Source organism: Episyrphus balteatus, chromosome 1 (genome assembly GCF_945859705.1).
Source record: "Episyrphus balteatus chromosome 1, idEpiBalt1.1, whole genome shotgun sequence".
NCBI classification, from domain to species: Eukaryota; Metazoa; Arthropoda; class Insecta; order Diptera; family Syrphidae; genus Episyrphus; species Episyrphus balteatus.
In genome coordinates this window covers 115,485,784-115,512,394 of record NC_079134.1, presented here as the reverse complement: position 1 = coordinate 115,512,394, position 26,611 = coordinate 115,485,784, and the positions used below count along the sequence as shown (strand labels likewise).

The 26,611-nt window shown below is 32.1% G+C and overlaps 2 protein-coding genes across 3 annotated transcripts in view; one reads left to right on the top strand and one right to left on the bottom strand.

The window, feature by feature from the left end:
* The window catches only part of LOC129916560 (DNA excision repair protein ERCC-5), a 31,987-nt gene that overhangs the window by 4,553 nt on the left and 823 nt on the right, over nucleotides 1-26,611 (top strand). Inside the window, exons 1-5 of one of the 2 annotated variants that reach the window (XM_055996572.1) lie at nucleotides 13,527-13,648; nucleotides 13,713-13,888; nucleotides 13,946-14,958; nucleotides 23,101-24,713; nucleotides 25,467-25,702. In XM_055996572.1, the coding sequence (XP_055852547.1) occupies nucleotides 13,561-13,648; nucleotides 13,713-13,888; nucleotides 13,946-14,958; nucleotides 23,101-24,713; nucleotides 25,467-25,702 (3,126 nt within the window). In that variant the 5' untranslated portion in view covers nucleotides 13,527-13,560. Of the gene's footprint in view, nucleotides 1-13,526; nucleotides 13,649-13,712; nucleotides 13,889-13,945; nucleotides 14,959-23,100; nucleotides 24,714-25,466; nucleotides 25,703-26,611 lie in introns of those variants that run through there. The other variant, XM_055996582.1, reaches the window with a different exon arrangement.
* Nucleotides 4,771-11,474, bottom strand: LOC129916572 (protein RCC2 homolog). The gene is made up of 6 exons (XM_055996593.1): nucleotides 11,260-11,474; nucleotides 10,706-11,042; nucleotides 7,767-8,345; nucleotides 7,610-7,704; nucleotides 5,604-5,767; nucleotides 4,771-5,536 (listed from the first exon to the last, which is right to left on the bottom strand). Exons 2-6 carry the CDS (start codon nucleotides 11,036-11,038, stop codon nucleotides 5,259-5,261), a joined length of 1,449 nt encoding a protein of 482 aa, XP_055852568.1. The 5' UTR covers nucleotides 11,039-11,042; nucleotides 11,260-11,474; the 3' UTR covers nucleotides 4,771-5,258.

Genomic DNA, 26,611 nt, shown 5'->3' with positions numbered 1-26,611 from the left:
AGATATTTTTCTTGTTTTTTGAAAATATTATTGTCTTATTTTTTGGAAAATTTAATTTGGGTTTGGTCGTTTGGATTTAAATTTTTGTCCGCATACAACGCCACATAATTTGTTTTCATTTTGAAAACATATATTTTCCGTATAGGTGTAGAAAAAACTTTATTTGGTTGCCATATAAAAACTAAAATTTTTTGGTAGATGATCTGCCCGACAAAAATGTTTTGAGAATAAATGTGTGAGAGAAATTTTCGTTCCTTCGGGCCCCCCCTGAGAATCGGGGCCCTGGGCACGGGCCCCGTGTGCCCTTATGGTAAGGACGGCATTGGTATTAAATCGAGAATTTCTCTTCTGAGAAGCGTTCTTTCTGTCAGTTTTTGTGATTCTGAATGATTCCAGACGCTTCGGGAGAGCCAATCGAAAACTACATTAATTTTTGCTTCCTATCCCAAATGCAACATTTTAATCAAATTTCCTTTACTCTTTCAGTTGTTTGTTTATAATTATATTTGTTATCGTTACGTGATTAGAAAAATATGTACATTTATATTTTTTTTAAACCGTTATATTTTTCAAGAAAAATGGTATTTATAACCTGTAGTTAACGTTATAATTTGTCTTGAAAATGAAGCAAATCATGTTTAATTTTTGTATTTTTATACATTTCTGAACTTAAAAATGAATTTCAATATAAAAAAGAAATAAAAATAACTATAGATTTTGTACAATACTTCAATCAAGGTCATTCCCTTTAGCAAAACTTATTGAAATTTGCAACATTATCACTATAACATAATGCGAACGGCTTTCTCTTTTAGTATACTGCATGTTCCAAAAAAATTAAAATTTACATGAACTATGTTGAATAGTATACTAACGGGATATGCAAAAAAAGAATCCGCCGGATGGCATGGAAAATCCACCAAGGCTGAAAGAGTTAAGGTGGCCCATCAATTTTTTTGTTCTCAATCAAAAAATCACTCTTTCAACCATTTCTAATAGACATTTAAGATTCTTGTTTCCAATCCCAAAAGTAATATAATTAATTGCTGAATTTCAATTGGGTACCACTATTATTAATTAGTTTTTCCAATATACCCACATTTCCTCCTTACCTAAAAAAAACAAAAACACCCTTTTACATGAAAAAAAATTATAGACTTACCTATTTTATTCGTAATTCCCATCGCAAATACCTACAACATTTTTAATAAACTTCCGAAGGGTACTTTTTATACCATTGATTTTATCGGACTTATCACGGATTTTTCTTATTTCCAACAAAAAAAACCATTTCACCTAAATTATTTTTATAAATTTATAGATTCCTGGGTTCTATTCTACAATATTTTTACAAATTTGCATTGGAGTACCATTTTTGTCCAGTATTTGTGGTACTAATTCTGAATTTTATCTTTCGTTAAAAAAAACACCCTTTCACTTAAGATAATTGTATTAAATTTTTAGATTCTTAGTTTTTATAACAAAAATTTTGAAAAATTTTCATCAAGGTTTAAAAATTAACAAACTTATGTCACCTGTTATGAAAATTCCGAATTTTATCAGTTTTTCACATCGATTACGCTTATATTTTTCCTGTTGCACAGACAAACTTCTTTTAGAATTTAGAGCAATCGAATTGATTTTATTTTTATGCCATTATATTCCACAAACAATTTTTTTCAGTATATTTTTGACCTTCACCCCGTCCCTCGTTTCCGCGAAAAAACACGCTTCCAGACAATTTTTTTTATAGACTTTTTTTATTATTATCCCAAACGTAAACTTTCTGTTAAGTTTCGTGAGGGTAAATGCCTATTTTACCTTTAAGGCCGTGTGTGAATTGCGTTAAATAGTTAACACCGTGTAAAATTTTTGACACTATTGAGGTGAACAAAAAAATTTCAGCTGTATGACTTATTGTTTAATATTTTTTCTGCCTCTTTTTTGCCATGAAACTCCTTTTTAATAAAAAAAAAAAAAAAAAACAAAACAAAACCATCTGCAAAAACAATTTAACCTAAATTTAACAAGGTCCCAGATCCCAATAAATTTTTAACAGCTGAAAATTTTTTATTCACCTCAATAGTGTCAAAAATTTAAAACGGATTTAACTAAAACTTATTATATAACTTTGGAAAAAAAAAAAAACATTTTAATAATTTTTATTTTTATCATTGGGCTTTAATGTTTTTAAGTTATTTAATAAATTTTGAGGAAGTTAAAAAAAATTCAACTTTTGAGCGAACCGCTGAGCGACGAGCGCAAGCGACTCCATTTATTTTGCACATGAAAAAAAAGGAAGAAAAAATGACTGACTTCATCAAATCATATCTTTCTAGCTCAGTTTTATGTTAAAAAATGTATAAGGATTTCGAATCTGTTGAGTTTAGTATAATGTTCTTTAAATTTTTTTTTCTATACAATTTGAAGTCGAAAAAGTGTGCAAAAATTAGTGTTTCAAAAAACATAAAATTAAACAATTACAAATTTAATATTTTTTTTTTTTTAATTTTCGATCTAAATAGTTAAGAAATAAAAAACGAAAAGCGTTTGGAAGCCTTTTTTCTAGTTTTGTTTCATCTAAAGCTAAGAAAAAAAAAGACAAAAATTATCAACTTTGAACTGCTGTGGATAGTACGATAACTAAGGCGGTGAAAATAAGTAACGGATTCTTGGAGAGGAGTCAAATACAAGCACTTTTTACCTCCCTCCGTTTAGAAGGGAGGTGCAATTTTCTAAAAAAAATGACTCAAAATTTAAAAAAAAATTCAAAATGACGGCAGCAGTTACAGTTATGAATTATATCTTTTTCAAAAGCCAGGATTTTGCACTTTATTTTAACTTTTAAATCAAGTAATTTCAATCAACATCAACATTCAGACAGAATCCGGTGATATTAAGAGTTTTGCGTTATAGGCCCACCCGAAAAATGAATATTGCAATTACTTTTGCACAAAGACGACGCCTTGGGAATGACTCGCTTTTCACTGTAAATCCACTTTTACAACACTTCTTTCACGGCAGTCATGTGAATTTCAAGCGAGTCATAAAGTCACTCTTCGGTCAATTCAATTCAATTCAATTCAATTCAATTTTATTTCGTTTACTTAACACTGTAAGATATAATATCTTATAAGCTAGTGAGAAGCTATTATTACAAATATATAAGGATAATACAAAATAGTTAAAAAAATTTTTTCAAAAGTAAATTAAGTTCATTTTAATTAAAGATTAAACATTACTTGTTTGTAGGTTACTTGTCTGTTCAAACGTTTTAAGATGATAGATAATTTTTAATTTCTTTCTTCACTTTTCGCACATCTTCGATTCTTCTGATATCGCGTGGAAGATTATTCCATAGACGAACACTATTTATAAAAAACTGACGTTCCGATGTTAAGGATGAGTATCGTAGATGTATGAGTTGATGGGTTCTACTCGACGAGGCCATTTGTAGTCTTTCATACAGATAGTGGGGTTCATGCGTCAGCAAGATATCAGAAAACAGAAAGAGGGTACGAAGCTCCAGGAAACTGTTAAATGTCATGTTGAATAGCCCAAATGATAATGCTGAAATATGTTCATATCTACGTTTACCATATATATAACGAATTGAGCTGTTGAAAGCAACATTTAATCGACGCTTGCTTTCAAAACTGCACGAACTATATATTTCACACCCATAAGTAAGAATTGGCACTATCAATGTTTTCACCAGCATAATTCGAGTTTTGATAGGGGTAAAAGACTGAGTCGCCCTAAGGGATCGTAAAGCACCATAAGTTTTACCAATAACTGCATTTATATGATTATCCCATGTTAGACTGCGATTAAAGAGAATACCCAGATTTCTAGCTGTCTCGGGGTATGGAATTGGAATATTGTTTAGTACAATCAAAGGAAAGTAAGATAAATCTAATGGTTTTCGTGAAACGACAAGACAATTTGATTTTAAAGGGTCAGCTACAGTAACGACCTTTTATAGGAATTTTAACCATAGTTCCTTAAAAATGTTGATATTATTATTATATATCATACATTCATATTAGATATATGTACATATAACTATGGTAAAAAAAAAACAAAACGCAGCCCAATTATTATATCATAGAATCGAAAATCCCAATACCAGGGCTATGATATGGGAAAAATTAATTTCAATTTAAGATTTTTAACGAACACTTCAATTTTTTCGGAAGGTTATCGATTTGCCAGTTTGAACGCAATCATTGATTTGCTTTGACAATGTTTGCTTTGACAAAATGGAGAAAATTTTGTTCAGAACGAACGATACAACGATAGACTCAAAAAAATATGTAGCTACCAACCACACGACAACACTTCTTCAACAATTCTTCTGAAAGCACTTTCAAAAAAACAATGAAGGAAGCCTACTCTTATGCATTGTGATTTGTAAATACTTTTAATACACAACTTTGATGATTGAGTATAAGTTTCATACCACCTTTCTTGTGGCAGCTAGGTCATAGGGGGATGAATGTCGTTTATTAAAGAAATTACAAAAACAATGCCATGTCTGTGGTTTTTTGTTTCAGGGGCATATTTTTTTCCTGAATTGCTTTTGAACAATCGTTTAAAAAAAATTATCCTTTAAAGCCTGTTGTGCTAATTTTTTAGTACCTATATCAAAAGTAAAATATATAGCAAGACCATACAGGTACATTTATGTGGTTATCCGGAGAGCACTGTAAATAATACTAAGCAATGGAAGAAAATTAATAAATACAAAATTTTTCAGTAAAATCAGATTTATTACTTTTTTTTTGTCTAATACTTTTTGGTTGATTTATATGTTCTTTTGTACAGGCGTACTACCACTACTTAGGAAAAAATTTGATTTAAGACTTTTAAGACAACTCCAACTATCCGGACTAACGATTAAGAACTTTTAAATCAACCATAAAACAATGACCAAACACTTAATGATTATTACATATTACAAAAAAAAAAAAATACTTTTATAAATATATTATTGATGGTAAGACCAATGTTTCTATTATAAATTCCGAGTATAAAATAAAGACGTTTACAATGATAATATATTAAAAATGAAAATGGTTTTGTGAACTGATTTACTTGTTTAGTTTTAATTGTTTTTGTTTTATGGTGTTGAACTTGTCGTATGAAAATGATTTTGAACGATACTTATCACTATTTCATATAAAATAAAGTTATGGGAGGCTAGTTCTGTTTCGAGAAGTGGGTATAAGACAAACAAATTTCTACATCTAAATTGATTATTCTTCGATAGTGTATTCGGGCATTTTTTCGTACTTAGTTTTAGTGTTCTCATCATCTGTGTTAACTAATATTAAGGAATGAGAGAAGCCCATTGTGCATTGGGGAATTTTCATGCCGTCCATTTTAGGAACTTCCTTAGGAACAGTGGAAGATTTTTGGAACTCTCCAATTCCTAGCTCTCCATATGTTGGGGAGGCACCCCAAGCAATTAATGTATCATCTGCAGAAATTATTATTGATGTATTAGCACAGCCGATACTCGTTATATGCCATCCTAAATAAAGCAAATAATTATTATAAGAAAAAAATTAAATTTAAAATGTTAATATTTGATGACTAACCCGATAAATCCTGTACTGGTTTTGGGTACATATTTGCCTCGCCAGTTTTTTTATTTTGTCCAAATAAAAAGAGGACACCAATGTCATTTACTGCTAAACTGAAAGTTGATCCACAATGAACACTTCGAACGCCACGCCCTTGTGTATCAAAATATTTGATGAGTCTGAATTTAAATAAAAATATACATAATACACGTTCTATTATAAGTAATTTTTTAAGTAAAATATAATTGTTTTAATATAAAAAGCTATGACATTTGAATTGTGGATTTAAATAGAATAAATGGTTTACAAATTTCCAAAATAAGAATCTACTAAACTTAAATAAACGCTTTGCTGAACAATGAAATAAGGTTCAAATTTTCTCACAGCATACCTTAACTAGAAAACTTAATGATATCGCAACAGAACTTTTTCAAAGAACGGATTTAAATATAATAAAAACATAACCAAAATGTTGAAGTGAAGAAAAGTAAAATCTAAAGTTCATTAACAAAATGAACAGAAGATAAGACAGATTCTTGGAACCATTTGTTTTAAATTATGTATTATAGCAACATCGGGTAGATGGCTCACGATTCTCTTTTCCAAGCTCATCAGCTTAGAGGGGTAAGGGGAAGATAATATCACACCATGAAGATCGATGAACGGATTTTAGATGGCCGACTGCCATCCTGTCTGATGACCAGTTTTTTTTTTTTTTGATTAATCAACCACTGGTGCTATAAAGAGAATAAGAATCAGAATAGAAAAACATCGTGATTCCTCAAGGGAATTGATATGTTTTCCTGAGACAGGATTCCGGAAATCTACGTCCGAATGATCATTGACATGAATGGGCAAATAAAAACGGAGTTAAGATACCCGCAAGAGACACCGAAAAGTTCCAAATTAAAGTATGTTTGCCAAGGAAGTCTCTTTAGTCCCCTGCTTATAATTACAATCCTTGACCTTCTGCTCGAATACAAAAGTTCGTTTATTCTTTGTTGATGATGGAAATCCGAAATCCTTGCAACTAGCGCTTGATGTATGGGTGAATTTTATGGACGGAAGTGGATACCATGGTCTAAGGTTCGGACATTCCACGTGCAGACCCGAAATTCATTGTCCAATTTACGTTTTTTTTGTGGTCGTGAAATTTTAGATCTCTCATATTCGATGCAGGAGCCCCCACCCTGGAGGGCAAAGACTTTTAATGAATCCAAGGAAGAGAAGTTGACTAAGCCACTTCTTTTAGACCTGTGATTTGAATACGTGTAAGTAGCCCATATGAGGTGTTCACAAAGTAGTTTGATCTAACTGGAACTGGTGACACTACCATAGATTCTAAAAAAAATTCTTCTGCTACCGTCATTTGTTGAAGCGCCTTTTTTTGCGTAACAAGTTGAACAGAACTTGAAGTTTCTATCGATTTGAAATTGAAGTTCTGAGCGATTTCTATCGTCAAAGTAAACTACAGCTAAGTTCAACATAAATATTTGTAGAAACGCAGAATTAACTTAGTTTAACATAAGAACTGTTTTACTTAGTAAGGATTAAAATTTATGTTCTGTATGAGCAAATAGGCCTAAATTTTCAATAAAATACAACTAATTTTATCAAAAAAAAAATTAAAAAATATACATTGCTAAGAAAAGTTCTAAAAAAATAACTACAACTATGTATTATGTGAAGCCTTAAATAGGTTTAAATCATTCCTCAATTGAGTTATGAACAAGCTAACCCAAAATTTAAAATAAACGTACGCATCTAAATCAGCGAATTCAAAGGCAATCAATTTCGGCAAAGTAGCAATCTTTTTTCAACTCCTATAGGCGTGTTTTTTCTACAACTCAGTAGCTTTTCATTTTTATTTTATTTTCAAAACAAATACAAATTACAAAAGTAAGCATTTGTTTTGTTTTTATTTTTCGAATAAAATCAAAAATTGAATAGAAACTGAGTTTTAGAAAAAATAGGACTATTAATGTTTTCTAATGATTATTATGAATTTTGATAATGTTTACCTGGGCACCATTTCGTCTTTTTGTTCAGCATGTCCCAATCTTCCAAAGCCTCCGAAGCCCCAGCTATAAACACGCCTTTTAGAATCAACCGCAACCTTGAATGAATAGTTATTAAATTTTTTTTTTTTTTGTAAATGACATAGTTTAAAATAATTACGGTGTGATTATTTCCACAAGCAAAATCAACAATTTGAACATTATCAACGGGAGTCACATGACCTTCCTTGGATTTTTCAATGTAAAGAACGACTTTTTTGGGCGATGTTTCATAATGGAATGATAATTTGTTTGCATTTACAAAGTATTTAGCGTCAGTATTGTGACCAAGTTGACCAAACTCTGGTAAACCAAATGTATGCAAATTGCCTTTTATATCAAGGATGACAGAAAACTCTGCACCACAAGCAACACGAATAATTGGTGGTCCTCGATAGTTGATTCTTGTTGGAGTATTTATTGTTGGCTGATTGTTACCGACACCACATTGTCCCATTTTGTTTTCACCACAGGCGTACACAGTTCCAGTGTCTGTAAGAAACAAAGAATGATGTCTTCCACAAGCAGCTTGTATGACATTTAAGTGCTGTAGTCCTGGCACAATTGTTGGTTTTTCACAAAGTTTGACATCTGGTAAACCTAACTGCCCATTAGGGTTGCGGCCAAAAGTCAACGCTTTTTTATCCATATTAATTAAAATACTGTGAGCTGATGAACAACCACTAACACAAAAGCGGTACTGAAAACGTTAATTACAAGTTTTATATCTATTTGGTTTCCCATTTTGTTATTTAAATTTTAATTCAAAGATATAATACAATTAGCAAAAACTAGAAGGTCTTTAATTAAAGTATGAATCAGGATAAGAATGCTTTACAGAATTTATTTATCAGCATTATAAAAGCAGTCAGATTATACATACATAACAGTTTGTTTTAAAAGATTTTAAAGAAATACGAAAATTCTACGAAATTCTTATATCACACTGTATACTTTGCGTATTCGGGAGATATACAGGGATTCTTAAAAGTAATGTTCCAAATAAAACATATGCGAATTATATTAAGCTAATCGCGAATATTTAGATCTTTAAAAGTTTTATGATTTTAGCGACAAATACTTTTTTTTAAATGGCGTTATTGCCCAATAATTAGAAATATACCAAAATCAACATTTTTTAAATATTTTTTGTTTTATTTTCATTCATAAGAATGTAGGAAACTCTAATAAAACAATTATTTTTAGAAAGGCTCTTTATTTAGCTATTTTTTAGACTGCAATATCAGTAATCAAAAAAACAAAAAAATATACTTTGACTATCAATATTATTTCAGCAAAGAATCAAAATTTGAGGATACATTCAAAATCATTATTTAATTTTCTACAAAGAAATAAATTTTTCTTTCTATAAAAATTGTTTTGTTACATTTGAGATCAAAATAAGCCTACTGATATTTGTTTTATTAAAAAATTGGCTTATTTCTTAAGGACTGCAGTGCTCCAAAAAATTAAAAAATATTGATTTAAAATATATTGTCGTGAGTAAGTACTTTTATTTACATAATTCCATACAGTGGTAGAAAATGTACATATCGCTAATTTACTTGAATTTTTTTTTTAATTATGACAATGTTCAAGTTAATGAGCGATATGTATTTATATGAAGTTCATTAAATGTGAGAACCCCGTTAAAAAGGCAATATCATACAACGTTCCAATACGAAATAAGAAGAAAGACAGGTCTTAAAACTGCTGGTACAAGCAAATACATAAACACCACCATTTTATTGACCTCAGGAATGGAACAATACAAAACCAGGGGGCTTGCACCCGACTTCTGAGATTAACAAGGCGAACCTCACAGGCGTATTACTAGTGTGAAGCAGATAAGTCGGAGAGAAGAATTAAATACACATTTACCAAGCGATTCAACATCCAAAATTATTATTAATTAAAAAAATTTGCAATATCTCTTGAAAAGAATAAAATCCTTTGCAACAACGAAGAAAAAATAATAAAAATAATGAGCTCACTGTCGTAGCTGGACTTTAAAATTGGATTAAAATCCTTTGCATTTATTAAAGTATTAAAGGGTGCCAAACTACCGATTTTCAGGTCCTAACTAATACCGAGTCCTACTCGGTACCAATTTTACAGTATTTTCGCTAGGACTTGTGAAGAAATCGACAATAAGTGCTTTTTCAAAAAAAAAATAATTATAATCTTCAGACAGCTTTTATCTTAAAAGTAAATTGTGATGGCGTAAATGATAACAGCAGCTAAAGCGAAACGAAATTTTCATACAAAAATAGCAGAAAGAAATCATCTTGAACGAAAATTATTTTTTTTTAAACTCATTTCTTCTTTTTTTTATTTTTTTATTTGTATATTTATTATTTCGACATAATACTCCATGGTATTTTTTGTTAATACGTTTGCTGTTGACTAGGCTGCGTTCTAGGCTTAATTAAGAGCCTAGTACGAGCTCGAGCAAACGCTCGAGCAGAACATTTTGGCATTTTTCTCGAGCATTGACTTCAGCATTTCTTCAGCTGCTGTTCATAAGCTTAAATTAAAGAAATAGCTGAAGTTGCCAAACGCACGAACATATGTTCACTTGAGTAAAGGCTATGAATGTTGCTCTTAATGTTTTTCCAAGCAAATTTTTTAAAAAATGACATAAAAAAATATAAAAAATTCGCTAACCGCTTTCCATGCTCCCTGAACAAAATTGTGTTCCCTGACTTTCCAATTTAACGGATACCTACCATTTTGTAAAACAAACAATAAACCGCAATGTTTTTTTTTTCAGTTGCAACACTTCAAAAAAAAATTGAAGAGAATAAAAATAGGTATTATCTGACAATAAAGGTAAGTGTAGTTCAGATTCTAAAAAGAAGTACTTTTTAAGCAGAAACATTGGAAAACATTGATTGTTTAAAACTCTAACTATACAAATTTCTTTGTGTTTACACCTGAGTTGACATATTTCTTTTTTACTTGTGTGGGTACAGACGTAATAAAAACTTAGGGCATCATTTTCATTTTTCTTACAAATACCTAAATGTTTTTTGGAAATTTTTTAAAATAAAAACTTACCTTTGCAGTTGTAAATCGATGAAAAGAAAACAAATTGGGACGGTTTTTCTCAACATTCTTTCGGTCCCTCTTACCAGTTGCATCCCATGTCACCATACCAGCCATCAATAACTGGCCAGCATCTTTTTCGAATGTTTGAAGCAAATCTTCTGGCAATTTTGTTGGTGGATCTAGCTCATCGTTTGGTATAAGAACTTCCACGGCTAATGAATTATTTTTTGCTTCGTCACCCGAAGCCTCACTAACTTCATCTTCATAATCAGATTCCTTCTTTTTGGGTCGGCGTTTGTTGGGCCCAGAATTGTTTACTCCCGACTTACGTTTAGCAGACATAATACTGAAAATAAATACCTTTTTCTTAATTTTGTATCTACATGTAAATTGGCAAGGAAAAAAATAAACAAAAGAAATACATCATGGTTCTAAGAAAAAAAAAATGATTCTAATACTAATGAATTTTGTTTTAGGGCAATAAACGCCGCCAATACACATTTCCGACAATAATGGCGAATGTAGGGTAATATTTTTATTTCTATATTTGAAACAAAACAAACCTTTAGACTTGAGAACACAAACGATGTGATAAATTAAGAAACGTGGCTTATTTTAATGTATATTTATTTGTTAAAAACCACAGAAATAAAGTTTTCAAAAATTATTAAGGAAATTTTATTAACAGAATGAATGACCAATTAAAAAACCAAACTTTTCTTTGTAATCTCCTATAGCTATACGACTGTTTGATGGATGCCGCTCAAGTAGAATGAAATGAACGCTGCGAATTGCGAAGCGTCATAACCAAATATACTTTGAAGAAAGATGCAAGGCTCTACCGCCATTATGTTTGCAAATTAATTGGGAATTTCCTACGGCTGTCACTGCTGAGGCCTCCCTTCAAGCAAACGAGTCCGACCTCGGTCCGAATCCGCTCCGCCCTTAGAGGATATAATATATGGAGTGCTTGTGCTGTTAGTTCCGTGAAGCTTTTATAGAGGGATCTAGTTTCTTTAAGTTTTTCGTTGAGTACATGCCTCCATTTTATTTTCAATTGATGGCTGTCATCAACAAGCGTGTTTATTTACAGCTGCGGAACCGGACACGCACTGAAAAATGAAGGCAGCGACCCCTATCTATGTATATGGCGTTACAATGTATTAGGTATAAGAACAAGCACTCCATATATTATATCCTCTAAGGCTCCGCCTCAGGCTGAGCTGAGTCCGACTTCCACTAAGAAACGGGTCCGAAGGCGGCTCAAATTAGTATGGAGCCAATTTTAAATGTATTGGTTTTTTCACCACGATTTCTCCTTTGACTTTGTGATCATACACTAAAAGTTGCAAGTGAGTGAGTGCAACCCCGTTTTTCTCGGTCGGAGTGTCTTTTCTGAACTCCGTTTTCTTGCATGAAGGGTCAGTGTCAAAATAGCAACAGAAAATGATGAAAATAATTTCATGATTGTGAAAATAAAATAAAAAATTTCTAGTGTAAAAAAAATAAATCGTGTTATTTTCGTTGCAAATGGCTTCAAATGCGAAACGTCATTCCTTTTTTTGTTCCTTTTTGTGGTAAGTTTTCGCTGCTCCGACTCAGGTACGAATTCGGCTCTGTTTTCTCGGAGTGGAGATTTTCACCACACCAATCCATATGCAATCGGCTCCGTGGTGATTATAATTTCCATACTAATTTGAGCCACAGTACACATATTATGTGTACTGTGAATTTGTGTCACCATGGGACCCGTTTCGTAGTCGAGGTCAGACTCCCTTCGGAGCCGATTCGGACCCAGGTCGGACTCGTTTGCTTGAAGGGTCGTGATCCTGATGAAAAGCAAGATCTCAATAGTTGTTCTTAACTCCGAGAAAACGAAGCCGAAGTCGTACCCGTATTGTATTGGTTTTTTCACCACAATTTCTCCTTCGACTTTGTGTTCAATTGTTCATACACAAAAAGTTGCAAGTGTGTGAGTGCAACCCCGTTTTTCTCGGTCGGAGTCTTAGAGGATATAATATATGGAGTGCTTGTGCTGTTAGTTCCGTGAAGCTTTTATAGAGGGCTCTAGTTTCTTTAAGTTTTTCGATGAGTGCATGCCTCCATTTTATTTTCTTTGATGGCTGTCATCAATAAGCGTGTTTATTTACAGCTGCGGAACCGGACTTGCACTGAAAAACGAAGGCAGCGACCCCTATACATGCATATGGCGTTACAATGTATTACTGGTAGACCAGAATGATGTAGCTGTGGCTTGTGTCGCTGTCGAAGTTAAAAAGTATGAAATTAGTATATTGGTGCCAGAATACGTAGCTGTGGCTGTGGCAAGGAAATTCGCTGTGGTACAAGTCGAGTCGACTTTTACTTCAAGCTACAAGCGCAATGACTTTTGACGTTTCTAATGTGGTTGCTCAGTTAAAATTATTTTTTTTTTAGGCAATTGACATTTTAGTGCGCCACATAATTCTGTTCATCTTTCCTACATTTTGAGCGATTTTATTTTACATCTTGTACCACGGCATTTTTCTTTGCCGCAAGCGAATTTCCATTCTGTTCAGCCAGTTAGGTATAGGAACAAGCACTCCATATATTATATCCTCTAAGGTCGGAGTGTCTTTTCTGAACTCCGTTTCTTGCTTGAAGGGTGTTCATACACAAAAAATTGCAAGTGTGTGAGTGCAACCTCGTATTACGCGGTTTGAGGTCGGAGTCTCAAAAATGAGGTCCGTTTTTTTGCTTGAAGAGATGACGTGTGTGTCTTATTTTTGTATCATCTGTGGTTTTTAGTTTTGAATTTTGACAGCCTATTTTTGGATTTATTTTTAATTTAAAATTATTTATTTCACTAAACACTACAAGTCAAAATGGGTGTTACTGGTTTATGGAAGTTGATTGACCCTTGTGGTCAACCGGTGCCAGTTGAAATGTTGGAAAATAAAATTTTAGCTATAGGCAAGTTAAATTCAATAAAAATATTTACGAAAAAGTATTTATTAATTCTTATTTTCGTTTTTAGATATCTCTATATGGCTCCACCAAGTTGTCAAAGGTTTCCAAGACAATAAAGGATCAGCTCTAGCTAACTCTCATCTCCTGGGTTTATTTCATCGTCTATGCAAACTTATGTATTATCGAATAAAGCCGGTCTTTGTATTCGATGGAAAAGTTCCTTCTTTAAAAAGAGAAACAATAGTATGTTTTTGTTGCTTTTGGTATCTTAAATTAGTTTTTTATTGATATTTTATTCAGGCAAAACGTAATCAAAAAAGAAATAAGCTAAACAACGAAGCTGAGAGAATACAAACATTATTGTTACAATCTCTGGCAAAAGAAAAAGTTGTGCAGCAAGCCCTTGGTTCTAAAGCTACAGAAGAACTCTTAAAAGCCTCACCTTCAAAAAATAAAAATCTTCAAAATAAGCGGCCCGATATAGATAGTATATTTAAACTTCCGGACATGCCAAAAAATGAACATGCCGGTACCGAAACTGACGATGACAATTTGGAGCCATCGTGCAGTTCCGAATCGGACACTTCATTTAGTGAATCAAAATTACGTTTAAGTAATGATCAAAACTTGCAGGCTATTGACGTTAAGAGTAAATATTTCCGTAATCTTCCGCCTGACATTCGACATGAAATTCTTATTGATATCAAAGAAACAAGAAAGCAATCATCTTGGGGTAAATTACATGAATTACCATCAAAAAGTAATGAATTCAGCACATTTCAAATGAAAAGATTGTTAAAAAGACGACAGGTGCAAGAAAGTATAGAAGAGGTTGAAAAAGAAATGGATGGTGTTAGAACATTTACAATAAGCGAGTTGGAGAATATTTTTAGCGAAGAGGGGATCATTGAAACTCCCGGCATAAGCTATACAAAACATATTTCATCTGATGCAAATACTCGCTATCTTTTAGTACAAAATTTGAAAGAGACATTAGCTAATGAAGCTACTCAAAAAATTAATAATGATAAAATAAATTCTCCTCCTAATGAGTCGAAAACAAAAGATGATATATGCGATGAAGATTTGGAAAAGGCGCTGAAAATGTCTTTAGACGATTCAGCACCCTATAGTGAAAAAGACTATGATTACAGCGAAGGGTATAAGTTAAATAGCGAACAACGTGCACAGTTAAAACATGCTGCTGTCGGACTTGCCAGAGACTTTATGATTGAATATGGAGGCATGAATAGTGAAGATATTAAAAATCTCCTAGAGAACACTCAAATCATTAGTTATGATGAGGTTTCAAGGTATGTATGTAAAAAAAAGCAAACTAGTATACTATTATACTTATGCAGAGTATCCATTTTTCAATGTAATGTATGTACGTTTATAAAGATTTTTACAGAGTCTTGTTTTATAAAACAAATACAAATATTGAGACAGCAACTGACATAATATAAACATATATGAAGGGTCCAGGGGCAAAACAACACAAGTCCATTCCAAGTCATTCCGAGAAAAACCCAATTTAACATTTTGTTGCTTATACAATTTAGAAGGGTAGATGTACCAATTACCGAACAGTTAACGGAAATTCAAAAGTAGAGCGCTGTAAAAAATTATTTATTGGAGAACAAAAATTAAAATATTTTTTTTACGAAAGGTGTAAGAATACTTTATTTACACTAATAGCGTTTTCGTTTGGTCGTCCGAGACTATCCGGAATTCATTCGAACGATTCAAAAACTGTTCGTTTGGCACTCAATCACAGTTCTAATTCTGAAAAGAAGAGAAAATCGATTCCGAATTTTGAGGCAGAATCAAAACGAGAATCACGCACACATGTTCACACTTAAGGCGTCAAAGTAATGGAATGTTATTGTTTGTTCTCCATTTCTGAATATTGAGATTTTTAACTATTCCAAACTTTAAATTATATTGAAATAAGGTAAATAAAACAAAGAAAACGATAATGGAATAAGGAAATTAAACAAAATAAAACTTTCATCAGGCGTTCGCATTATTTGGCGTTTTACAAATACAAAGAAACCCAAACTTCAGAATCAAAAAGAAGTATCCAAGTTTGTTCGTTTGGTATTCCAGATCGGACAGCCCCGGACCGTTCTAAGAATTACCAAACGAAAACGCTATAAGATGCCAAATTCCGAACACCATAAATTTTTACAATATTCTTATTATTTAGATAAAAACTCTTTTACTACTAATTTAAATAACATAAATATGGAACCTAAAAGGTAAACAAAAGTGCTCCATACATATGTATTTATAAACCAAATAGGAAACGGGCCTATATCGTATGGTTCTGGCTCTTCAATTGGCTCAATTTTTTTGGTGCTTCCGATACAACTTTAAAAACGGTTTTAAAATGAACTATTTTTTTAGCTATGGCTATGAATATGTGACGTTAGGTGTTCATTCTATAACTGGTTGGTAGACACATTAGAGAAAGTTATTATGGATGCATTTTGTATGGTTGACTGCGTTAGGGTCGAAGGGATAAATTCCATATCTCCGCAATGCATTTTGTATAAAACCAAAATGGTCTTTATTTTCTAAAACGTGCACAACAGTCCTCAGAAGTTTGTTTTTGTCACCTAGGAATTTTCCAACGTTCGTTGCCTTTTAAACTGGTCCATTCCGACATTGAAGCTCGGCAGTGACTCTTGAGCCCTTTAAAAGCTCCAACATCTGCCGGCTTAATGATGTGGGTTGTATTCGGAGGAGAAATGAAGTGCATTTTTTTTTCATGAAATATGAATAATTATTTATTTTGTTTAAATATTTATAAATTTGTATAAATATTAAAAAAAAAAAATATATATAATGAAAATTTGTAGCTGTTGCCTAGTTCCAAACAGTAGTGTTCGGGGAAAGGAAACTCATACAAATTGGCTTCCTATTACCGAACAGTTTAAAATAAGAAAAAGTATATACAATAAAAAAAATTAATAAAAATTAATTACTTATTGTCTAAACTAATACATAAAATTATAAAATTTAGATTAAACTATATTTTCATTCAAATAAACACTTTTTCATGTGACTACTCTCACTATTTTTTTTTTTTAACAAAAAAAATACGATAATTTTACGCATCTGATCCTTCCAACAAACTGAAAGCTATTTGAATAAGAAAATATAGATTTACTAGCTGACCCGGCGGACTTCGTTCCCCCTTTTCCAAGTTTTATTTCCAATTTTTGATTTTGTAATGTGTTAACCTTTTCCCATTACACATAGGTACATACATATGTAAAACTGTTTAAAATATTAAACAAAGCAAATCATTTGTTTGACAGCTATTACAAATTTTTATCGGAATTTATTCAACCAATAAAGGTTATATAATTCACAAATATACAAAAACTGGCTCTGGTTTCACTTCTTATTTTTTTTTTTGCAAAAAGTGCCTAAATCGATGAATCCCGCCTGCCATTATAGAAAAATATGACTCATTCTAACTTTCTTTTGTGAAACTGTTAATGATTTGTGTTTTGCACCAGAGGCCTGGAATTCCAACACCAAGAACGATCTTTTTACTTTTTTTTTGTTTACACAACCTGTTTCCTTATGACGTTATCACGTAAAATTATCGTCCGTAAACCGACTATAAAAACAACCATTGTTTTTCTTTTGTTGACTTTCGTTTTAACTTCCAAAATATTTATTTGCGGAATGTAGCATCCTCTTTCAACGCTCATTTTTAATCCACTTTAAAAATAGAATTCTCTCTCTTACATATTTTGGTTTCATTGAAGTTTGTATTTGTTCGTTTCTTAACCGTTACCGTGTGAGTAATGTTGGAGCCAGTAACCGAAACAATAGCAATAGGATAAAATCTTTAAAAAAACGATTAAAAATGAAAAGATTTCGTCTTAATTCTATTCATACATACGTCGAAATATTTCTTTAAAAAAAAATAAATCATTTGATTTTTATGCGGAAATTGTATTAATGGTAGTTGAAACAACTTAAACAAATTTTAAGTTGCAGTCATATTAATTTTCAACTGAGATATACTGATGGTAAACAATTTTCTTTGCGGGACTAACATTTTAAAGAGTTAATTCATGTTTGTTTTTATTACCCTTGAATATGAGCGATTTTGAACCCCAAATATTGAATTTGCTTATAACTTGACAACATACCAGGTCCAACTATAAAACAAAACCTGTCTCGAACGAACCTTATCACACACACACACACAAAATTTCATAAAAATCTATATCTACTGTCATTCGGACTTCAAATATGGAATTTAACTACAACTTGACAACAGCGACACCTACTGGGTCCATATCACACACACAAAATTTCACAAAAATCTCTCCAGTCTGGTCAAAATATGTAATTTTTCTAAAACTCGACAACAGCGTCACCTACCGGGTCCAATTATAACAAAAAACCTGTCTCGGACGGACCTTATCACATAAACAAAATTTCACAAAAATCTGTTCAGTCGTTCGTTCAAAATATGCAATTTTTCTATAACTCGACATCAGCGCCACCTACCGGGTCCAATTATGAAACAAAACCTGTCTCGGATGGACCTTATCACACCCACCAAATTTCAGAAAAATCTCTCCAGGGGGCCAATTCTGGTTCTGTGAATAAGTGAAACGAAAAGCTTTTCACTTGTCCACTCATTTTATTCTCGTTCTGTGAAAAAATGAAAACAAACATCAAAAATATTCATATGAATATACATTTTTTTCACTAAATTATTTGTGATATCATAGGATGAGAATCGTTTTTCGTTTCAAATGAATCGAAAAAGTGAAAAGAGTGTTTGAAAGCTAAAATGAAAAAGTTTGTTTTTCGATTCACGTTTTCACAGAACCATAATTGGCCCCCAGTCTGGTCAAAATATGAAATTTTCCTAACTCGACAACAGCGCCACCTACCGGGTCCAATTATAAAAAAAACCTGTCTCGGACGGACCTTATCACATAAACAAAGTTTCACAAAAATCTGTTCAATCGTTCGTTCAAAATATGAAATTTTCCTAAAACTCGACAACAGCGCCACCTACCGGGTCCAATTTTGAAACACAACCCGTCTCGGATGGACCTTATCACATACACAATATTTCATAAATATCTGCCCAGTCTTTCGTTCAAAATATGCAATTTTCCTAAAACTCGACAACAGCACCACCTACCGGGTCCAATTATAAAAAAAAACCTGTCTCGGACGGACCTTATCACATAAACAAAATTTCACAAAAATCTGTTCAGTCGTTCGTTCAAAATATGAAACTTTCCTAAAACTCGACAACAACGCCACCTACCGGGTCCAATTTTGAAACAAAACCCGTCTCGGATAGACTTTATCACATACACAACATTTCATAAAAATCTGCCCAGTCTTTCGTTCAAAATATGCAATTTTCCTAAAACTTGACAACAGCGCCACCTACCGGGTCCAATTATAAAAAAACCTGTCTCGGACGGACCTTATCACATAAACAAAATTTCACAAAAATCTGTTCAGTCGTTCGTTCAAAATATGAAATTATCCTAAAACTCGACAACAGCGCCACCTACCGAGTCCAATTATAAAAAAAAAAACTTGTCTCGGGCGTACCTTATCACATAAACAAAATTTCACAAAAATCCGTTCAGTCGTTCGTTCAAAATATGAAATTATCCTAAAACTCGACAACAGCGCCACCTACCGGGTCCAATTATAAAACAAAACCTGTCTCGGATGGACTTTATCACATACACAAAATTTCACAAAAATCTGTCCAGTCGTTCGTTCAAAATATACAATATACAAGTCACATCTTTTATTTATTTTGTTTAGCACGGCTTAAATTTGTTTTCTAAAAGTAAGGATGCCATGAGATAGTGTTCAGTATTTACTAAAAGACTTCAGCATTTGTTTATTTTTTGGACTAAAAGTGGACATGATGTGTTCTTCTGGACACTTCGTTATCCATAATTTGGGTACTTTCTGGGCTCCAATATGAAAACTGTCAATACAAAAAAATTAAACGGAAAAAACAAAAATGTCGGCCATTTTTCATATTTATTAACGGCCGATTTCTTCACAGAGTCCTAGCGCTAATACCGGTCCTAGTCCTAAAGTTAGTACTCAAATCGGTACCAACTCATTTCTTGACTGTCAATTTAGGACCGAGTACTAGTTAGAACTCGGTACTAGCTAGCTCCTCAAAATCAGCTAGGACCTGGTTATTATACCAATCGTTAGTACTCAAATCGGTACCAAGTGATTTCTTCACAAAAGTACTAAGTCCTAGTACTGTCAAATTGGTACCGATTTCGACTTAGGACTTCGTAAAAGTTAGAACCTAAAAATCGACAGTCTAGCGACGACAATACTCAATTCGGATTGATTTTTTGTATTTATTTTAAAATTTTATGAACATTTTTTAGTTTTGGTGTCTTTTAAAATGTGTAATTTTTGAGTTTATTGATTTTTATTCTAATTTCGGAATTTTTTAATTTTTATTTTTTTTTTAAGATTTATCGCAATAACCATACAGTTTTTGAATAAATTAATATGAAACAAAATCGTTGGCACTGCAGAAGATTATCCATTTCTGATAGGAAAATCACAGTTTATGAGAGCATTAATGGAGCCACCTGCATACAATTTTCACTCAAAATATCACCTTTCGGTTCTATTTTACGGGCAAAGGTATATCAGTGATGGCCGTCGAAATCCATCTACCAATTTAAAACACAAAATGTTTTTGCAAGAGGATTCTATTTACAAATAGTATTGCAGACTATGACCCAAGTTGTCTTCATTCGATTCGCCTAATGACTGCTATAAAACATAAATGCACCAAAACGATAAAGATTCAGTTTTCTCAGGGTATTGAATTAAGCACTAGTCGTTGGTGGACTAGCTATCAGGATTGCCGGCACTTATGTTCAAAATCGTGACATTTTCTTCGTTCTTCATTGTGAAGGTTCTTGATAGAATTTATCGTCTTTTCTTGTTGGCTTTTTTTCTTGTTGACTTCTTTTCAATTATCACAATATTTTTTAAATTATTTTAATGGTTTTTTCATTAATGGACTATTTTTTGTCTATTATTATTTTGTAAAATCTGCTGAAATATCAAAATAAAATATTTCAAGCATCAAAATATTGTCAAAATGACAGTTATACTAGTTTTATACGAATTATTTCTTAGGACCGCGTTGTGAACTTAGGTCAGGTCCTATAAATGTGAAGAAATGCTCAGGTACTAACTTTTTGTTAGGACCGAGTACCAGACTTAAGACCTGGTCTAGCTAGATCGGGTACTAGGCTGGCTTAGGACTAATGTGAAGAAATTGGCCGTAAGAAATCACTTCTGATCACATTTATATTTTTTTTATTAATTTGAAACTCTGAACATAAAACGATTCACTTTTCTACAAAAAAACACACCGACGGATTTAATTTTCCATGTCAAAAGAATTTTGACAAAAATTGATATTTTAGCTACAAGAATTTGGGCACATTCACTAATCTAGTGACTACGTAGTCGAAATTCAACTAGCTTTTTGAATGCTGATTATACTAAAAAGCTAGTCAAACCTTAACCTCATATTTTACTGATGTAAACATATGAAATAAGAAACATTTGTATCCTGAGAGATAGGTGTTAACGTGTAGTAATATAAATACTTACTTCTCGAGCTTGTTTTTGTTTTGCGAATGAAGCCTAGTATGCTGATGCAGCGAAACAAAATTTTCTTACAAAACCATCACAACGAAATCGTAATTTTTTATCCTTTGTCACTCACATTTTTTTGCCGAGCATTTTTCTTGCTCCAAACGAAGTTTTTTGACTTTCGTATTAGGCTTTAAGTAAAAAATAAGTAACTTCTAAGTATTATAAAAAACTTACCTATTACATGTGGGGCGATGTGGTTCAAACTTTGTAGCTTTTGGTGATATAAAAAAAATTAATATCCTAATAATTATAATCGAACTTCAATGCAGAATTTTAAAAAAGTTTGAAAAGCCCACTTTCTGCTTGTGTGATCGTTACTCGTAAGAAACTAAAAATAGTTGGTGTAATTTCAGTTTGAATACAAAATCGACAATTGCTATGTTAAATGCATAGGAAACTAAAAACAAATACCGACCTTTTACAATTAAGCCCTTGTGCTTAAATTTCAGGAGGGATCTTTCTTGTCAATCACTAACATTTGGGGAGGTAAGAGTACCTACAAAAAAATACAACAAAAAATTTTAGTAACCCTAATGTTGGGTCATATGCATAAAAAATAGTAAATGCTTTTACTTGAAAAATTGTAAAGTTTTGTGTATATCAAACCTAGTTTATACTTATTAATTTCATACTGCTAGTATTTACTATTTTTTATGCATACGGGCCGTTATCTTTTAATAGAACTTTGCAAAATCTTTTTTTTTTGTTTGTTTCTTAAGGCCATATTATTCACTAGTTTAAAAAATACATCTGGATGTAAAATTGTCAAATGTCGAAAATAAATTCAAATCCATAATAGTTTCAGATTTTAACTATGAAAATATGTAGTTAAAAAATTTAAAAATTACTATTTTTTTCTCTGGGTGATAGTAAAGGCTTGGCCACACCGGAGGGTATGCGGTAGCGGTACGGGGTAAAGGTAACGGTACTTGTATGAAAAAAGTTCCAAACTGACATATCAACGTTCAGATGTGGAATTTTTTTCATACAAATATCGTTACCGCTACCCGTACCGCTACCGCATACCCTCCGGTGTGGCCAAGCCTTAAATATTATGGATTTGGATTTATTTTTGACATTTCAATTTCTTTATATCCAGATGTACATATTTTTTAAACAAGTGAATTATATGGCCGTTATTGAGAAAATGTAAATCCTTCAGCCATTTTTCTTGGCTGATGCGAGAACTTGAAGGCTCGTTTCAAACCTTGGTTCCATTCGTAAAGTTTGAATTTAGACAAAATTGGGAACGTCATGTTTCTAGTCAAGTTTCTAGTCTCTTTTCAACATAGTTTATTTTGTTGGAAAGTTAACTGGAAATATATTCAAGGAAAATCTCCCCAATCGTTTTAAGGTCTCACTGAATTTCCGTTCAGAAAATTATGTCGGATTAATACATATTTAGTCGGTAATGTTTCCTAAAAGTGCACAATTTTTTGAAACCTCTTTACACACGTGCGGGTGTGAGATTTGTTTTTAGGGAAACATCAAAAGCACGCAAATACTAATTAAAATTAGATCGATTAAATGTGAAACGAGTCTAAAAAAAGTCTTAAAAGAACTGGTAAAAATAATTATGTTTTAGCATATTTGTTGGGGTTTACTTAAAGAGGAGAGTTTAACGGTTTATTTATATTGCTATTAAATTTTATCTGACAAAACTTCATAACTTTCAATCTTCTTTTATATCATTTCATCAACTACTAAATACTCAATAATTCGTTTTTAAGTTTACAGGATAAAAATCATGACATCACAGCAGTTAATGATTTTATAAAAATTGATACAAAACATATACAAGAAAATATAAAAGAAATAAAAAATCTGCAACCAACAAAGGAACCTATAACTGAAGACTCCGCTAAAAAGATTCAAGAAGATACAAAAATGTTACAAAACCAACAAACACCAATAGAACCTTTAGAAGTAGGAATTATTTCAGATAGTGATTCCGAAATGGAAGAAGTAAATGAAATAAACCACATATCAAACATTGAAATTTCAAACGAACCTATAGCATCAAATGAAGACTCCGCTAAAAAGGTTCAAGAAAATATAGAAATGTTAAAAAATCAACAAACACCAATAGAACCTTTAGAAGTAGGAATCATTTCAGATAGTGATTCCGAAATGGAAGAAGTTAATGATATTAACCACATATCAAACATTGAAGTGTCTGAGGCTGATAGTAAGAAAATGGAAATATTTGTCGATCTATCTAAAACAGCTAATCAAGAAGAAGATATGTTTGCTGATTGTTTCAAAACAATAGAAGAAAAAAATATTGAACCAAAACCGTCATCATTAAATATATCCGACATTTTTCAGGATTTGAAAAAACAAGCCTCTGAAGCAACAAAAATTAATTTATCTGATATAAAACTTGATGCAACAATAATTGAAATTTCAGATGATGAAAGCCAGCGCTTAAGCCAAAAACTAGTGTATGATAATAAGAGTGATAGTCTTAATAATTCATTAGAAAATAATGTGATAAAAGAAATCCAAAAAACATCAAAGTCAGATTCCGAAAATTTGTCTTCACCAGTTCCCGAGTGCAGCGAAATTATCCAAATCGTCGATCAAGATTCACCACAAAAATCATCGATTAAATTGACACCATCAAAAACAAAAGATATCTCTTCTTTTTTTGAAACTAAATTTATTGTTAAAAGAACACCAGAAAAAAGTGAAAAAATTGAAGACATTCCAAAGGTTAAATCTCCATTTTTTGTTCGAAAAACACCAAAATCCAGCAGTGAAAAAACTCCCAGAAAACGAAGCCCTGCTAATAATGATGATTCTCCTCCTAAAAAGTCACTGAAAGTCAATAAAATGTTATTTGAAAAATGTGATGATGAAAGTAATAGTGAATTTAAAGAAATCGTTATTAATCCACAAGATGCTCTTGAATGCGCAGCAAAAGCTTTAAAAGAAAACAAATCAACAGAGGAACTAGAAGATATTGCATCTAATTTAGCAAGAGAAAAACTTGATTTGGAAAAGGAAAGAAATCGACAGGATAGAATGGGAATGACGATAACAGAAAAAATGAACTCGGAATGCATGGAATTGTTACGTTTATTTGGAGTTCCATTTATTGTAGCTCCAATGGAGGCGGAGGCACAATGTGCATTTCTTGACAGCATTAACCTTACGAACGGAACAATTACCGATGATAGTGATATATGGCTTTTTGGTGGTAGAACGGTGTATAAAAACTTTTTTGCTCAAAACAAACATGTTATGGAGTTCAAATATGAAAAAATTAAAAGCTCATTTAATGTCGATCGAAGTAAACTTGTTCAGCTCGCGCTATTAGTTGGAAGTGATTATACTACAGGTAAGTAAAAGCACTGCATTGTAACTTTAATATTTTTAAAGTTACATTGCACAATATTATTAGTTTTTGTTTTTTCTTTTTGTATGGTTCTTACCGTACAATCGAACTTATTTTATATGACTCAGACGTCTAGCTTGAGATAGTTTTAGTGGGAGAGCTGGCACAAATTTGGGTAGGTATTTGAGGCAAGCTAAAAACTTTTCAGATAGCTCTTCTCCTATTCCCCAACACGAAACTGCAGACCTGTTTGCGGGACTAAATCGACATACAAATTTTTAAAAGTAATTTTTTATTAAGTTTCATTTTTCGTATGCTTCCATACTCTCAAGTATCGCGTTGCGATAATGGTTTTGCTTAGTTTTTTTTCATTTTCCCTGATGAATGAAAAAACTAAGAAAAACCATTATCGCAACGCGATACTTGAGATTTTTCCCGAAAAAAACTTACTTACATAAATCCACCACAATGCAACACAAACAATCTAAACCGTTTATAATTTCATTTTCCTTCACTTCACTGAAGAGTATACTCCGGATTAACCCTTTTTTCTGGAGTAATGGAACGTAAATGAGAGTAGATTTTGATTTTTAAACTGTGTGTGTGTTTAATTTTTCTATATGAAAAAAACCTTAGTGTCTAAATTGAAGCTATTCCATTTTTTACAGTACCTATTTTCAAATCAATTTTATTTGTAAACTTAAAATATGAAATAATATTAAAAAAATTCTTAAATTTTTGTATTTTCAACAATAGGTATTAATGGAATAGGTGCAGTGACTGCATTAGAAATTCTTGCAACATTTTCTTCCAAGGATCTCACAGAAATTGCAGCCAGTCAACAAGCATCTATTGTATTAACAAGTTTAACACATTTTCGTGAATGGTGGACCAATACAAAAACAAATACAGTGATTGGTAGTTCCTTACGACATCGACTTCGAAATAAGCTGGCCAATATTGAATTGCATGGTGAATTTCCAAGTTCTGCGGTAAGTACCTAAAGTGGTTTAGTGACGAAATACCAAACTTTATTTTTACGAGTTAGATATGCTTAAATTGATAGAGCCAAAAGAAGTAGTACCCCGTAGAGCTATGATTCGTGCGATGGGCTATGATGCTAGAGGCCTGGCTTCGTATCCCAGTCTCCACCACCTGAAAAAAAAATCACTTTTTTCAAGGGTACTGGCTCTTACGAGGAATTACCAAATTTTCAAAGAGTATCATCTCCGGACTCGGTGGTGAATTGTAGGCTCCTTCCATTCTTGCAAATTAAATAGGTAGAATGATTTCGAGTTGTCACTAGACCTTGCTTCTTCATGACGTGTCTTTATACAGTTCCTCGATATAATCCCCATACAAATTACAATGAAGTGAAATTCCTATTTTGCCATCATGCATCTGATTTTATGTTAACAGTTTTCTGTATATCTCAGTATAATTCCAATAAAACTTAAGGAGAACAAAAATTATTTCATTGCTTTGTAACTAGCGCTATGCAAATTGCACAGTAATTTTTATATTTGGGAAACTCAACTATAAAATTTTACCGAGAATTAGCCTTTAACCTGAATATTAAATTGGTCATTGGTAAGGTATGTAGAATTCAGTTAAACGTTTAAGCGAGCTTTAAATTTGATTATTAATAAGGCCCATCCTCTCTACTTTTAAAAAATTTACAATTTTAACAAGCAAACAAGAATTAAAACAAAAAAAGTATCCAAAAAAAGCCGCGTTAACAGCTTATATCTTAATTGCTAAATACATCAAGATTTCGTATCTTCAAGGTAAGGGAAAATGAAATAGCATCTAATATTTAGAATTTTAGAATTCGACATCAGTGCGCATATAGCTATAAAATTACGTACTTTGGTTTATACCTCCACTGCCAAAATTAGCTT

What these genes read in the sequence shown, in the direction of transcription:
- LOC129916572 (XM_055996593.1), bottom strand. Translation starts at nt 11,038, where the DNA reads ATGTCTGCTAAACGTAAGTCGGGAGTAAACAATTCTGGGCCCAACAAA. An exon ending in CTTGTGGAAATAATCACACC is followed by an intron (nt 7,705 to 7,766) that starts GTAATTATTTTA and finishes TATTCATTCAAG; the next exon opens with GTTGCGGTTGATTCTAAAAG. An exon ending in ACCAGTACAGGATTTATCGG is followed by an intron (nt 5,537 to 5,603) that starts GTTAGTCATCAA and finishes TGCTTTATTTAG; the next exon opens with GATGGCATATAACGAGTATC.